At 52.9% G+C, this 15,724-nt stretch overlaps 1 protein-coding gene across 1 annotated transcript in view; it reads left to right on the top strand.

Moving 5' to 3' along the window:
- Nucleotides 1-15,243, top strand: part of LOC123806292 (general transcription factor II-I repeat domain-containing protein 1-like) — a 44,097-nt gene extending 28,854 nt beyond the window's left edge. Inside the window, exons 10-14 of the mRNA XM_045819333.1 lie at nucleotides 7,433-7,510; nucleotides 9,168-9,360; nucleotides 11,349-11,386; nucleotides 13,654-13,790; nucleotides 15,044-15,243. Coding sequence (XP_045675289.1) covers nucleotides 7,433-7,510; nucleotides 9,168-9,360; nucleotides 11,349-11,386; nucleotides 13,654-13,790; nucleotides 15,044-15,112 — 515 coding nt within the window. The 3' untranslated portion in view covers nucleotides 15,113-15,243. The remainder of the gene's footprint in view (nucleotides 1-7,432; nucleotides 7,511-9,167; nucleotides 9,361-11,348; nucleotides 11,387-13,653; nucleotides 13,791-15,043) is intronic.
- The last annotated feature ends 481 nt before the right edge of the window (nucleotides 15,244-15,724 follow it).

Here is a 15,724-nt window from a genome sequence, read left to right as displayed (position 1 = left end):
CTTCTACATTTCCCATACTATTCTTTCCCTCTACCTGTCTATTTTCTACCTACCATCTATGCTACTTATTCTCTGCACCTTTTTCCCCCTCTCTCCTCCTCCCACTCCTTTGTTGCTAACCCTCCATGTGATCTCCATTTCTGTGGTTCTGTTCCTGTTCTAGTTGTTTGCTTAGTTTGTTTTTGTTTTAGGTGTGGTTGTTAATAATTGTGAGTTTGCTGTCATTTTACTATACATGTTTTTTTATCTTCTTTTTCTTAGATAAGTCCCTTTAACATTTCATATAATAAGGGCTTGATGATGATGAACTCCTTTAACTTGACCTTCCCTGAGAAGTACTTTATCTACCCTTCCATTCTCAATGAAAGCTTTGTGGATAGGACAATCTTGGATATAGGTCCTTGCCTTTCATGACTTGGAATACTTCTTTCCAGCCCCTTCTTGCCTGTAAGGTCTCTTTTGAGAAATCAGCTGACAGTCTGATGGGAACTCCTGTGTAGGTAACTGTTTCCATTTCACTTACTGCTTCTAGGATTCTCTCCTTCATTTTACTCTTGGCTAATGTAATCAGGATGTGCCTTGGTGTGTTCCTCCTTGGGTCGAACTTCTTTGGGACTCTATGAGCTTCCTGGACTTCCTGGAAGTCTATTTCCTTTGCCAGATTGGGGAAGTTCTCCTTTATTATTTGTTCAAATAACTTTTCCACTTGTTGCTCTTCCTCTTCTCTTTCTGGTACCCCTATAATTCAGATGTTGGAACATTTAAAGATGTCCTGGAGGTTCCTAAGCCTCTTCTCATTTCTTTGAATTCTTCTTTCTTCATTATTTTCTGTTGGTTGTTTCTTTCTTCTTTCTGGTCTACTCCATTGATTTGAGTACTAGTTTTCTCCCATCACTATTGATTCCCTGTGCATTTTCCTTTATTTCACTTAGTGCAGCCTTCATTTTTTCATGTAATTTGCAACCAAATTCCACCAATTCTGTGAGCATCCTGATCACCAGTGCTTTGAACTGTGAATCTGACAGTTTGGCGAGCTTCTCCTTGCATAATTATATTTTTTTCTCAAGCTTTGATCTGTTCTTTCATTTGAGCCATTTTTTGTCTTGATGTTTTTTTTTTGTCCTCATGCATCTGTTACTAGTGAGGGGCGGAGCCTTAGATGTTCATCAGGGCAGGGCAAGCCCATATTGTGTCATTGTGACACTGTTTGTGGGGGAGGGGTCCAAGACAGAACAGTGGCACCTGCTCCACTCTCCGTCTGATCCCAGTCCCTTCCACCGCCTCACCCAAGCAAACTGGGCCCTTCTGGTGGTGATTCCTGTGTGGCTGGGCTTATGTACTTTCTAGGACCCTGTGGGTCTCTCCAAGGAACTCTCCTGTGAGGCTGGGAGTCTCTCCCTGCACCTCAACCCCCACAGGTGTTTTCCATTGGTGTTTTGAGGCTTTATCTCCCCGTGCTGAGACTCTGGGTTGGCTGGTCAGTCTCGCTGCCCAGTTTCACCTGGTTTATCTGCACACGAATATGGGACCGCTCGGTCCACTAGCTGCCTTGCCACCGCTCCCCTCCACAGTCTGCCACCTTCCTGGGTTCGCCCGCTGCCACCCCGCACCTGGGGTCTGCAGGCACTGCTTTTTTTGCTGCAACCCCTCTCCCCTCAGCCTCCCAACTCCGCCCCTCCTACCGGTCTGGATGAATGTTTCTTCTTTAACTCCTTGGTTGTTGGACTTCCATACAGTTCAATTTTCTGTCAGTACTGTTTTTTTTTCCTAAATTGTTGTTGTCCTTATTTTGGTTGCGCGAGGGGGCACAGTGTGTCTACCTTCGCCTCCATCTTGGCCGGAAGTTCTGATTCTTGAATTCTTAATGTTCTGCCGTGTTTCCCTTCCGCCTGCCTCTGTCCCTCTCCTCCCCTCAGCCCCCGCCCCGTTGTTTCCCTCTCGCCCTGTCGTTCCATTCGAAGTACGTCGCACGCATCTTGACTCTTCACGCCTAAACATTTCAACACACACCTCCCACGTCCCTACAGAACAATGCCCTTCTTTTACATATCCTTGATTCTGTGGTAACACTCATGACAGTAGTGGCTCCCTTTTGTCTAATGTACAGTCTGTGTTCAAACTCCCCAGAATGTCTTTTATGACTGTTTTGCCCCATGATAAGACCATTGTTCACTCTTTGATATTTTAAATTGTGTGTTCTGTGGCATATAACATTTGCCTAAACCAAAATTGTTTCCTTTGCATTTTTTTTTACTTTTATAACCAAGGTACCCTATTGTATCAAGTTTGCAACTTGATTTTGTCACTCAATTTTATGTCATGTAATGTGGAAATGTGTAGCTGTAGCTCCTTGGTTTATACTGCTCCGTAATACTCATCGAGCTATTATACCACCCTGGAGTCATCTGCCTTCCCATCCTAGGTTGTTTGGGTTGCTCTGATGGCCTTAAACATGTTTCCTTGTGCACACGTTCAAAAGTTTCTCTTGGGTACAAGAAGTCACAGGCCTAGCAAGGGCGTCCCCCCTCACTGTAGTACAGCCGTCCCCTCTCTGAGCCTCAGTTTCTCCATCTAAAACAGCGATGACAGGATTCCTTCTGCACCTACATGCAGGCCTGAGAAGGGGTTAAAAGGAGTACCCAAGTGCACCTGCGCATCCTGGTGAAGGTCTGGTGCCAGGAAAGGGAGGCGTGGTAGGGGCTGCAGGCCCGAGGGAGGGCTGTGGCTCCTCTCCCACCTGAGTGGCAGGCAGCTGTTCCAACAAAGTACGTCCCGCTCTCTGCTGTCCATAGGGCCAGAGCTGTCCAGGTCTGCCTGAGGCCTGGGTGGCCCAGGCCTGGCAGAAAGAGGGGAGAGAAGGAATCCTCACTCTGCTCTTCTGGGCGTATCCCTCTCCTGTAAGCAGCCCTTCGCTTCGCTGCTGCCTCTGTGCCCTGTGTTTATGGTCACGATCATCAGCACACAGTCGTCATTCTGAGCTGCAGGCCTCAAACTAGGCTTTAATTTCCTGAGAAAGACCAGGCTGGCCATTGAGGGCTCTGCACTTTGCCCCCCAGAGAAGGCTGTGGGGCCACTCCAGGCATCACCCTGAGCTGATTGGCTTAAAACTGTGAACCTCCCATGGCTGTGATTTAATAAACTTGGTTGCTTTCTTTCCCCCGGCAAAACTCCGTTAATCCTCAGGCTAACAGACAGCAGATTAGAAAGGAGGAGATGAGAGCTTCTGGAGCAGACAGATGTGAAAGAGAGCAGACCCAGGAACTGGAATGAGCAGGGAGAGGTGGGAGAAATGCCCGCAGGGTAGGGCAGAGGCAGCAGGTACAGGCCACCGCTTCTGGGGCAGGTTCGGTAGCACTTTCTGGACGGCCCTAGGGGACAGATCTCGAGGGTACTTCTCCCATGCCCCCCACTATGTGCTTGATAAGAGAAGGGTAACTAATGCATTTTAGAAAATGGTCTACCTATAAAAATGACTAAAATGAACACAGGGGATTAAAAGAATAAATTTCCATTATCTGGAAGAGTTTTGTGTAAAATTTAATTTCCTGAGACCACAGGATAATTGAGGCGGTCTCAACACGATCAGTGACAATTTGACCTTGATGGCCTGAAACCTAAAGCTTTTTTATGTGATATGATTGGATTCTCCTAACAGGCTAGGGTTCCCATTTGAAGGGTGTGTCAACAAAAGCCCAGAGAGGTTGAGTGATTTTCCAAATGTCACACAGCACTGGGGTTATAATCACCACTGCCTTGCAATCTAGTGGGTCAGGGGCATTCCCTGTCACTGCCTTTGGGGACCCCCTTCCTTCCCACTGTACATAGGCAGTCAAGCAGGTACATTGAGGACACACACACATACATTCCTCATTGAGCCCTAATCATGATGTTTCCCAGCGGAGAGCAGTCTGTAATGTTGCTGCTATTGGCATCTTTTACAGCCAACCTAGGTTCAGAGGAGCTCAGGAAGCACAGCTTATTCTGAACCCCCAGTATAGGTTAGCTGCCTCAGGGTTCAGAACGGTAATAACTAGCCTTTAGACTATGGACTGTAGCCTCCCACCCCCCAGGCACCAGTCTCCACCCTGGGGTAGCCAGGATGCCAGGGCAAGCTGCATAAGCCATGGGCTTTGACCACAGTCCACACCGGGGATGACCGGCTCTGTCCTGGGCACCTCCAGCCACAACACCAGTGTGTTCTGATGGGCACATTTTCCTCTCCCCTGGATGGAGCTGGACAGGTTGAGGCTGGAGCAGGAACATGGAGGGGCAGCTTCACCTCTCGTGGGGCTCCCTTCCAGGAAGGGGGTCACTCCTTCACCCACGCAGCCCGAGGAGCTGCCTCCTGTTCCCTCTGAGTACCCAGAGGGCCAAGGGCACACTCCCCTCCAGGTTCCCGCCCACCCCAGAAACTTCTTGACACATTCATTTAAGAAAATGGAAACTTACTTCCTCCAAATCAAATAAAAACGAAGAGGTGGGGAGAAGCTGAAAGGCATCCTTCCAGGGCCTGAGAGCCCGAATATCCAGCGACAACAAGCACGGCGGGCCTGGCACAGTCCGCACACTGCACGTGCTTGGTGCTCGGCAGCAGCTGTGACCACGATGCTCAGGTGTCCCGGACGCCTCCCAGAGCCACCCCCGTCCCTGACGCAGTCCAGGTCCCACTCCCCTGACCTTCGTCTGCTCCCACTGTTTCCCTTGTGCTGCCTAGGATTCTAGTCTGCCTTCTGTTGGCTGTCCCGTGGTGTCGCTCCTCCCTGTCAGCTACTGCCTGCCTTTGGGGTGCTTTCTCCCTCAGACCAGGCAGGGCTTGGAAGGAGAGGGGCAAGTTCAGTGTTTTCTGATGTGTGTGTCGAGTGCTGCAGGATGCCTGGAGCCCCAGCGTGCAGATGGGGCTTTGTGGCTGTCACCTCCTCTGGGAAACCTCCCCGGCCCCTGGCTCAGTTGGGGCCCCCACAGGCTCCCACGTGCCCTGCACTGACAGTGTTCAGACCTAGTGGCTCCCCAAGCCTTCCCCTCTCTCCTGCCTCAGACTGAAGCTGTTTTCTGTTCTCTGCTAAGTGCCCAGCACCATGTCCAAGCGGGACTGTGCTCATGAAATATTTGTTCAGGGGACAAAGGAGCATGAGCAGAAATGCTGAGAGGTGATGTCACATGCCCCACGGGCCTCTGACTGCCAAGTTCCGTGCCCTTCCGGGGCCTGGCATCCCCTCTCCCGAGATGAGGGGGCTGCCTTGTCTAGCCCTTTCTCCACCCACAGGGCAGGAAGAGCCTTGAGCAGGAGGCAGGGCAGATGCCCGAGGCGGGCTCTCAGACTCCACAGAGACCTCCGGCAGCCTCGGTTTGTTGGGCTCAAATCTGAGTGCTGTCCACTTCCTTTCGATGCAGCAGGCTTTGTGGAGAACCGCCTGTAAGTCCAGCCCCGTCCTGGGCTCACAAGGAGACACACCTGGAACTATGAGCTGATAAAGCAAGAAATAAAAGAAAAGATTAACTTTTTCTTTTTTATAGACGGGGTGACGGAGGCTTCGGGAGGCCCAGGGTTTGTGGTGGAGTGAAAGAGCGGAGCTTCGGGTCAGACAGAGAGAGCATTGGTGACACTCGGCAGCTGTGGGAACTTGGGCAAGTTCCTTAAGCTCTCTGAGCTTGTGTGTCCTCGGCTGTGGTGAGCAGGGGCCGTGACAGGGTCTGGGAATGCTGCCAGCCACAAGTCTGGCAGCATTGGTGGGACCCAGCCCCCTTTCCCGGCCCTCTGCAGCGCTGCGCTGCCTGGGCGGAATCTTGGCACCAAGGACTGCTGGCTGGCAAGGAATAGGTGCAGAGGTCTGCCGCCTTCCTGAAGGCTCTAGGTGATCCTTGGGCCCAGGACCCTGTCACAGTTGTCTTCCCAGGACCTGGGGAAGGATCAGGTCGATTCTTGCCATGCCTGGGGTCCTAGAGACCCTCCAAAAGGGCCATGTTGGGGCCTGTGAGAAAGAGGTTTCTGGGTGCCGAGTTTGGGGTCTCGGGGCAGCTGAGAAGAGCCATCATTCCCAAGATGGGGACACAGGCAGAGGATGTTAACCGGGATGCCCAAGGTTTGTGGTGTCTCGGGCACCCAGACGGCTAAAAGGAGACAGGCAGGAATTCACAGAGAGAGGCTCCAGTCAGGAGTGTGGCTGGAACAGGCCCAGACAGGAGCCTCGGGAGACGCAGCACTGGGCACAGGGGCCACAGGCAGTGTGGGAAGCTCTCTGCCGAGTGGGGCAGCCCCCGGTCGCGGGGGGTGTGACGTGCAGGCCGGGCAGCAGACGCTGAGAGATAGAGCCACTGCCGGGGAGGCAGTTCCCAGGTCCGCCTTCCAAATGGAACTGGTTCCTGTGCGATTTTCCAGGTTCCACCAGGAGTTGTTTTTCCCTGCAGACCCATTCCGTCTGTTCTGTCCCTTATCTCCCAGGCCCTGGCTCCCTGCCTGTGTCCAGCTCCACCCACCCACTGCCACCCCTGCCTCAGAAGTCCATGGTTACTGTGTGATGGTGCTAAGTGCCCTTTCTGGAACCCCAGTTCCCTCCCCAACCCAGGCCACAAGCCAGCAGGCTGCTCTGTCCCCAACCCTCTTCATGCCATCCCCTCCCCTGGCCTCTCATACACTCCACATTCCCCAGCCCAGCCCAGGCTCTATCTCCCGGGCTCCCCTGACCTCAGCTGCTCCTCTAGGCCAAGGAGAAGGGTTCAGGGAGCACAGGGTCCAAGCACCAGGGCCCAGGGAGAGTTGCCCTGCTCAGGGGAAGTAATCAGCACCAGTGCCCAGAACACTCTGTCTTTCTATCACAGGCCTGGGGCTCTTGGTGTGTGAGGCAGCCAGGGTGGGTGCCTGTTAGCCCAGCTCAGTCACACTGGCACCTGCTTCATCACAGCTACCTCCCCTAGCACCACCCTGTGCTTCAGCCACAACCAGTGTACTGTGTCCAATCACCCTTTGGCACCATGCACAGGCCAGGCCTTCTGCCTGGGTGTCTTTCCCCACCCCACTGCATCTATCACAAGCCCTTTACTAGCCCTCTGAGAGAAAGAGACACCCCCTAAACATGTCGCTCTCCCATGGAGCTTCTCCAGACTTGCACAGATGGGGGTGAGCACCACAATTCATGCCCCGAGTCTCTCGTAGGCGTCTCTTCTGGGTGGGTGCTGTGACTGTGTGCCGCCCCCTGGGCTTGAGTTCCTCAGAGGAGGGGCCCTGCCTCCCACTCTTCAGGGTGCTCCGTGCCTGACATGGCCTGTGTTAGGGCAGCTGTTCAAGGAATGTGGGGTAGATGGGGCAGAAGCGGGCTGCAGGGGCGTGAGCGGGGCCTGGAGACACTGCTGCAGCAGGTGAGGGTCAGGGGAGAAGGAACAGGTCTGGTGGCCAAGCCCATGCCAACCCTCACACCCCCTTGCCTTCCTCTTGTAGATGAAGATGATGCCAACAGACTCGGGGAGAAGGTGATCCTCCGGGAGCAGGTGAAGGAGCTCTTCAATGAGAAATACGGTCAGTTCCCCGGGGAGGGGCTGTGGGGCTAGTCTTCCTGGGTGGCCCCTCCTCCCTCTGCATCCCTTCTGGCCTCTGTTGCCCCCACGTGGCCCGCCAGCTCCCTGGGGACATAGTTGCTCTGCTTGTGACTAATGGGAGCTGTCCTCCTTGCCCTGTCTGAGAAGGGGGAAAGCACGCCAGGCTGTGGTGCTCAGGGCAGCAGCAGTGGTCAGCATTTCTGCTCCTCTAGGGCTGCGCTGTGTTGCAGAGGTCATGGCCCACGGCCAAGTACTCGCTCTGCACACGCCCATCTGCCCAACCAGCACTTAGCTCTGAGGACAACAGAAGGGGTCTGCTCCAGCCGCTGGGGTCTTGGTCTGCGGAGGGTGTCGGACGTGGAACAGACGAGAGCCAGGAGATGTTGAGCCCTGTGCCGAAGGCACCTAGGGCAGAGCCCGGGATGAGACGTCTGGGAGTGCAGTTCCAAATGATACAGCCCTTCCTAGACTGCTGAGGGCCCAGCTGTGCCAAGTGCTCTGCATACATCATATTGTATTTGTGATGAATTTAGTGTTGTCTCCATTTTGCATTGTAGCAGAGGAGACATAGCAATGAACTTTTTACCAAGAAGAACTTCAGAGAGTGAGAAAGGAAAAGAAGAAAACCCATAGTGTGACCAAGATGCAGGAGAGAGTGCAGGAGGTGGAGGGCCAGGGCCTCTCTGGACCGGTGAACAGGAAAGCGCCTCAGAGAGGGGGCATTTTAGCCTAGGCTTTAATAATATCAAGAGGGGACAGACATTCGAGGAAAAGCCAGGCAGGGGGAGCCACTCTGCGACTGGGGACCTGTGAGAAGGCCAGCACAAGCAGATGGGGAGGCTTCAGTTGGGCGGAGAGGTGGGCAGGCCTGACTTGAGTTAGGGTTTCGCTCTGACTGTGCATGGGAAGCCTCTGCTGGTGGTTTGTGCTGTGGTCTTCTTCACTTTTCGTTTTGGAACCAGTGTTCAGACATAACACAGAAGCACAGAGAGTGACATGACGCCCACGCTGTGCCCCAGCCCAGCTTCCGTGATCGCCAACATTAGGCCATTGTGACTCTATCTGTTTCCACACAGTACTTCAGTATTTTCAGTACTTTAAATCGAAGACATCATATCATTGCATCCATAATACTTAAGCACTTAATTTTTTCTAACATAAAGGTAGTGGATTTTAGGCAGATGTCAAGTCCCCATTTCAGTTCTAGGTGTGCACATTTAACACATCGTCACAAAAGTGACAGGAACTGTTTCATTATCAGCATCGGGTATTAGATTTTTACTTTTGCTAATTGAACTTTTAAAATGGTGTGTGTGGTGGCCCTGGCCGGTGTGGCCCAGTAGATGGGAATGGTGTCCCATGGACTGGAATCACTGGTTCGATTCCCCGTCTAAGCGTGTGCCAGGGGCGGCTGACCAGTATTTCTCTCTCTCCGCCCCTTCCCTCCCCCTAAGATCAGTGAGCATGTCCTCGGGTGAGCATAAAGAAAAAAATAGCGTGTGTGTGTGTTGACTTTGATACTCTCCCTGGGTTGTGATGGCCGCTGTGCTGTGCTCTGCCAGGCTCCAGCCCTTTCCCAGAGGCTTGGCCTTTAACAGCAGACATCTTCTGCTTCCCCGGGCCCCCGTGCCCTCCAGGTGAGGCCCTGGGCCTGAACCGGCCAGTGCTGCTCCCTTACAAACTGATCTGGGACAGCCCAGATGCCGTCAAGGTCATGGACCTGCCTGATGACATCCCTTTCCGGAACCCCAACACGTACGACATCCACCAGCTAGAGAAGATCCTGAAGGCCCGGGAGCATGTCCGGATGGTCATCATCAACCAGCTGCAGTGAGTGCCCCCGGCACCTGGGGCGGGGTGGGAAGAGCGGGCAAGGGCTGTGGGAGAGGGTGCTGTGTGGCCCCGGAAGGAGAATCCCTATGGCAGGCCCAGCCGAGAGCGGGGGGACACGGGGAGTGAGAGACCTGTTGTGCACTTGCACTGAATCCGGGAGATGGGCTAGCTGAAGGCTCGCATCGTAAGGACAAGAACCTGATAGCCAGGTGGAGGAGACGGATGGTGGACGTCACAGTGGGGCAGCTCGGCCCCAGACCCAGTCTCTCCCACTGTTCAGGCTGCGAGGACACAATGCCGTCAACCAGACGGCAGCGCACAAATGTGTTTCTCACAGTTCTGGAGGCTGGGAAGTTGCCGGCAGGTTCAGTGTCTGCTGAGGGCCCACCTTCTGGTTTACAGATGGCCACCTCCTCCCTGTGTCGTCACATGGTCAGAGGGACAAGGGAGCTTTCTGGGGTCTCCTTTGTAAGGTGTCAATCCCACTCATGACAGTTCCACCCTTGTGACCTAATCATCCCCAGAGGCCCTGCCTCCTCATACTGTCCCCTCGGAGACTAGGTTCAACATAGGAATTTGGGGCAGAGGGAGGGACACAAACATTTAGTCTGTATCACCCAGTGTCCTGGTGAGTCCTCAGCTTTCATGGTGTTTACTTTTACAATTTCAATTAAATTTGACTTTCTGGCTGTGTCATTCATTTTTACCCTTTTTGATGGTATTTGGAAAATACCAGCCCTTGAATACTCCCATCGCCCAGAAATAACAACTGTCCATATTTTATCTTTATTTATTTTTGTCCATATTTTACTGTATATCCTTACAGTCTTTAAAAAACAAATAGAATAGTTTATTTATTTTCAGATTGAAAAACAAACTAGGGAAAACCAAAAAGGCAGAAGAAGAGAAGGTAGCCCATAATTCTCCTTTGCAGAGTCAGCATTATGGTGTATTTCTTCCACAGTTTTCCCTACGTGTATTTTCTTCTTAATCTTACACTAGGTGTTTTGAAGTGAAAATAATATTTGCATGTGTACAAATAATCAAACCACTCAGAAAGGTCTCACATGAAGAGCAGAGGTTCCCTTGCCCCTTCCACGCCCGGAAGTAGCAACTGGAAAACACAGGAGACGCAGGAGGAAGTGCCCGCCCCACAAGCAGCCCCCGGAGAAACCAGCCACAGACCTCCTAGGGCGTCCCTTCCTCCATTCCACTCTTCTTCTTATGCCTCTTAGACGCGCTCTTGGAGAAAATGAAACTGAAGTCCTACAGTATTTGCCCACAGACTAAATAAAACATGATGTGTCTCCTGTCTGGCTGTTTTGATTGCACTTTGAGCATCATTTGTATCCGTCATAACTCCCTTTAAAGACAGTACAGATGGACCATGTTGTCTCTATAACAGACAACATTGGGTTGTGTCTATTTTTTTTTTTGGTTCATATAAAAAATGCTGCAAGTAAAATAACCAATAAAATAAAAAAAGGAAAACTTTGTTGCCCTGACCGGCATGCCTCAGTTGCTTAGGCATCACCCCACAGAGAGACAGGTCACCAGTTCCATTCCCAGTCAGGGCATGTGCCTGGGTGGCAGGTCTGGTCCCCAATTGATGTTTCTCTCCCTGTTTCTCCCTCCCTTCCCCTCTCTCTAAGAATAAATTAATAAAATCTTTTTTAAAAAACACTTGTAAAAAAAATGTCACGATGAATATCCATTCACAAATCTAGGCACTCATTTCTGATCACTTGGTCAGACCACAGGCTCACTTTGGAGACGAGGGAAGAAGCCCCAGAGGGCGATTTGCCTGGCACGGCTCTCACCAGGGCCAGGCGGGCCGCCATCGGCCTGTCTGCTCTGGGGAGAGGGGGTCTGCTGACCGTTTTCATCCAGGTCTTACTTGGCTAACTTAGATGTCCATGTTCAGGGAGCAGGTGAGAACGAAGAGAAATCCTCATTTTCTAACTGCAACCTCATTTCTTTTTCAGACCTTTTGCAGAAATCTGCAATGACGCCATGGTGCCAGGTAAATCAGAGGCTGAAGAAGCCACACTTCTGCCTCTCAGGGACCAATCTGCGGACATTCAACAGGTGTCAGGCAACAGGTGGCTGGCCACCCAGAGAAGAGTAGATCCCTCCCACCAAGTACCTCTCCAGGGAACCTAAGATTTCCATCTACAGAGCCAGTATTCCCAGAGGGCCCCAGGAACCCTGTGGGTGCCCTTTGGAGGGGCGGGGGCATGCCCCAGCACAGCTGAGCGTGTCAGATCAGCTAGAGAGAGGATGAGGGACAGGCTAGAGCCAGGGGGAGGGGATGTGAGGTAGGCTCACAGAAGCCACCTGAGGCGAGAATAGGTGACATGTGACTGGCAAGGGCAAGGTAGGCAGGCCCGTGTGCCTCCTGAGACTGGCTGGGCCCCCTGGATTCTGCCTGCATTTGCCCCAGCCCCTGGGCCTTCAGAACCTTTCAGGTCCTGGGAGACTGTCTGATTGAGAAGGTGTGGGATAGGACTCCAGAGGATGTTCCCCTGGGCGACTGGGAGGTGCGCCCTCGTTGTATAGCTGGGCAGCTGAACCCCACAGACGCGGAGGGACTTGCCAAGGCCACATAGGGAGGTGGTGGCCACTTGCACTCCTGTGACCAGACTGTCCATCTATACCACAGGCCACTGGGGACTGTAGACGCTGGAGTGGCTGCTCAGTGGGAACGGTAGTGGGGTTCAGGAACACCACCCCACCCCAGCCTAAAGCCTGAGGTCCCAACTCCAGACAGGTCCGGCTTCGCCTGAGTCTCCAGTGCCTGGGGTGCACAGCCCAACCAGAGACCACCTCCTCCTACCACGTGCAAATCGAGGGGGCCGGGCTGGGCACCAGGCACTCGGGTTAAGGAGGTGACTAGGTTGGGAGCTGCTTCCAGATCAAAGGCAGAGATGCAGAAAGCCCTGAGGAGGCCTCAGACAGGAGGAGAATTTGGGACTGATTATCAGATTAAATGCAATCACATCCACCACTCCCCACCGTGGTTGTCTTTAAGGTCTTATGGGGGACCCAGACAGGCCACAGCCCTGGACCAGCCCCTCTTGCATCTTTAAGGTCGCCTAGGTACCTGCAGACGGAAAGATTCTAAAAGCCTATAGTCTGGTGCAGGCACGCACCCTGCCAACACAGGCACAATCCAGGGGCCCAGCCAGTCGCCAGCAGCTCCCTCCTGCCCCCCACAAAATTCCCTCCTCCTCAGCTCATAGCCTGGGCTCCCCCTGCCTCCAGAGTCTTCTCCTTCCCGGGGTCGCTGTTTATATCACATTGCAGACCCCCAGGTTCTGGTGTTTCCCCACCAGCTGGACAGACAGTTGCCCCTGAGCCAGCCTGCCCTCGCACCGTGGCGTGAAGACCCTGCTGGTGGCCTGGGCGAGGTTTCTGCTCAGCAGCCCGTTCCCCGGTCAGGCCCCAGGCCCCACTTATGTAGCACACCATTGCAGATCTTATTTCTAAGTCTTACCTGTTCACATGAATTCAACTCAGCAGCAACAAAACCCCTGCTGAGGCCTGCTCTGTGCCACACTTGGTGCTGGGCTCTTTCGCACCCACAGTCCCTTTGAGCCGCCCATCACTCAGTTTTCCCGCTTCGGCTCCCAGAGCTTTGTTGGTTTCCTGGGGCCATGCAGCTAGTAAATGGCAGCAGTGAAATTTGAACTGAGGGTTTTTGTCTCCAAAGTGGAGTTTCTTTTACCTTGGGACACTGCCTGGTCTACTCGAGTGTACCTGTGAATGTCATCTGTCACAGCATGGGTCAGGTTAAGGTCGTCATGCATCTGCAGTAACAGTAGCAATGATATGGATACCAGTTCTCAGTTTCCGAGTATTCACTGGGGGCTGGGCACATTATCTCATGGGACCCTCCCAGCAACCCTGCAGAATCTTACTGGCATTTTACTGGCGAGGAAAGGAAAGGAAGCCAGATCTGTGCCGTCTGTGTAGCTGTGGAGGCGGTGCTCTTCACCGTGGGATTCTGGCCCCAGGGGGGATTCTGGGAGTTCTGGGGAGGCCTAGCTGGGGGTGAGGCGATAGTGGTAGCAAAGGCAGACAGGTGAGCAGAAGCAGGAGGTGGACGAATGAGCTATGGGGCCTGGTTAGAGAAGGAGGCTGGAGAGATGGGCCTCAGCTGGTGGGTTGGGAGCCTTGACTGGTGAGAAGGGGACTTTAAACCTGAAAGCAAAGGTCCTCTCCAGGGGTGTCTGGAAGGCTGAGACAATGGCCTCGGCATCCGGTGTCAGCAACCGTTTCTCCCACCAGCCAAAGACAGCAGCATCCCCAAGCGCAAGAGAAAGCGTGTCTCCGAAGGAAACTCGGTCTCCTCTTCCTCCTCGTCTTCCTCTTCCTCATCCTCCAACCCAGAGTCCATGGCCTCCACCAACCAGATCTCACTCGTGGTAAAGTTGCACAGATCTGGACCTGACCACTCTTCTTTCTGGCCTTCGCCCTGCACTCGGGCAGGGCTGCCTACTATGGGGGGTATAGGTTTGGGGGTCGGGGAGGCACTGGGCTCTGAGTGGGCTCCACAGCCCCTGGTTGCAGACACAACTGCCTGATCTACCCACAAGGTAATCCGCCCTCGCATCAGGGCTTCACAGATGCCTGGACAGAAAGTCCCATCCCCACTGGGCAGGCGGGCAGACGTCCCAAAGTTGAGAAGGGCAAGGGACCTGCCCACTCTCCTGGGCAGTGTCAGAGCAGGACGCCAGGTTTCCAAGGTGGTCAGATGCGAGGCTAATCTCTGTGCTCACATCTCACACAGCACCCCACATGGCCCTGGGATGTGTGGGTGCTACCCGCAGAGTGGAGGTGAGGAAAACGAAAGTGGGAGGCTGACTGACTCTGGCCTCACTACAGTCCGTGGTGGGTGGAGAACCCATCTGCGAGGCTCCGCCTGTTCTGTGATGTGGCTGGGTTCGCTCCTTTCCACACAAGAGGAAAACCTCATTAGGGGCATACATTTGAGAGTTCTTTCTGATTTCAAAATACCAGCTTTGAAATCCTGAGTCCAAATGGGGAGAATATTGGAACGCATTCGGGGAAACATTTTTTTGAGCCATAATTGACATACATTATATTAGTTTCAGGTAAACAATATAATGATTCAGTATTTGTATATATTGCAAAGTGATCACCACAATAAGTAATTAACATGCATAGCTATCGAAATTTTTTTTTCTTGTAGGTTTCAGCATTTCTTTATCCTTTGACCACAGTTCCCTTTAACCCCTTCCTGGAAAAAAGTGCAGGCTTTGCATCTCTCCCTGCCTGGCTGTATGAGTGCCCACAGAGGGTGACTGGCTCCAGCCCCAGAGAAACATGACAGCTTCTTAGAGCATGAGACCTAGAGGGGGCTGAGTTTATGGGAGTGACCACCTGTTCTGAGCCAATTCCCCTGTTCCCTGTGGCCCTCACGTCTGCTCCACGTGATTAGCCCCCGGACACAGGTGAGAACAGGTCAGAAGGCTCCCGCCCCGGCTCCATGGCTACTGCATGATCTCGGGCAGGTCACGTCCCCTCTCTGGGCCTTTAGCAGCCTCAAAATAAAGAGTGTCTGAGGAAGCCCTTCAGAAAGCAGAGCTAAGTGTTCTGGTGTTCTTTCTACGTGACCTGGAGTCCTAACTGGGACCCTTTGTCGCCCTCTCTCTAGCAATGGCCAATGTACATGGTGGACTATGCCGGCCTGAACGTGCAGCTGCCGGGACCTCTGAATTACTAGACCTCAGTGCTGAATCAGGACCTCATTCAGAAAGACTAAAGGAAATGTAATTTATGTACAAAGTGTATATTCGGATATGTATTGATGCCTTTTAGTTTTTCCAATGATTTTTACACTATATTCCTGCCACCAAGGCCTTTTTTAAATAAGTTAAAAAAAAAGCATTGCCTCTGCTCTTAACTGTTGCGGCGTCTTCTCTTTTGGAATTGCGACTGCAGGTGTCCCTCGGACGAGGTCAGGAGACCCACCTCAGGTGGCCTGCCAAAGCCCTTTCCTTGCCAAAGCAGTGGTGGTGTCCTTGACCACTGGGCCCTGATGTCTGGGTACAGACTCTGCTCATTTCTCTGCTGCTGGGTCCATGGGACATGAGGAAGGGGGCCCCAGAAGGCCAAGTGCCAGACTGGCCCCCCAAGTGCATCCTGAGGTAGGAGGCTGTCTTGGCCCCAGTAACTCAGGTGAAGTCAAGCTTATCAAGTGTGGGATCTCCATGGCTGGAGCGAAGGTGTCTTGGAGAGGGGGCTTTGGGTTGGACCTGGAGGGTAGGGTGGATTTTTGATGGAGCTCAGGGTGTTTGAGCAGCAGAGTGATGGGGTCATAATTATGTCTCAGAAA

This window comes from Phyllostomus hastatus, unplaced genomic scaffold, assembly GCF_019186645.2.
Source record: "Phyllostomus hastatus isolate PE091 unplaced genomic scaffold, TTU_PhHast_1.1 phas_scaffold_385, whole genome shotgun sequence".
In the NCBI taxonomy this organism is placed as follows: Eukaryota; Metazoa; Chordata; class Mammalia; order Chiroptera; family Phyllostomidae; genus Phyllostomus; species Phyllostomus hastatus.
The sequence above is the reverse complement of the archived record's forward strand: the minus strand, read 5'-3'. Positions and strand labels throughout refer to the sequence as shown.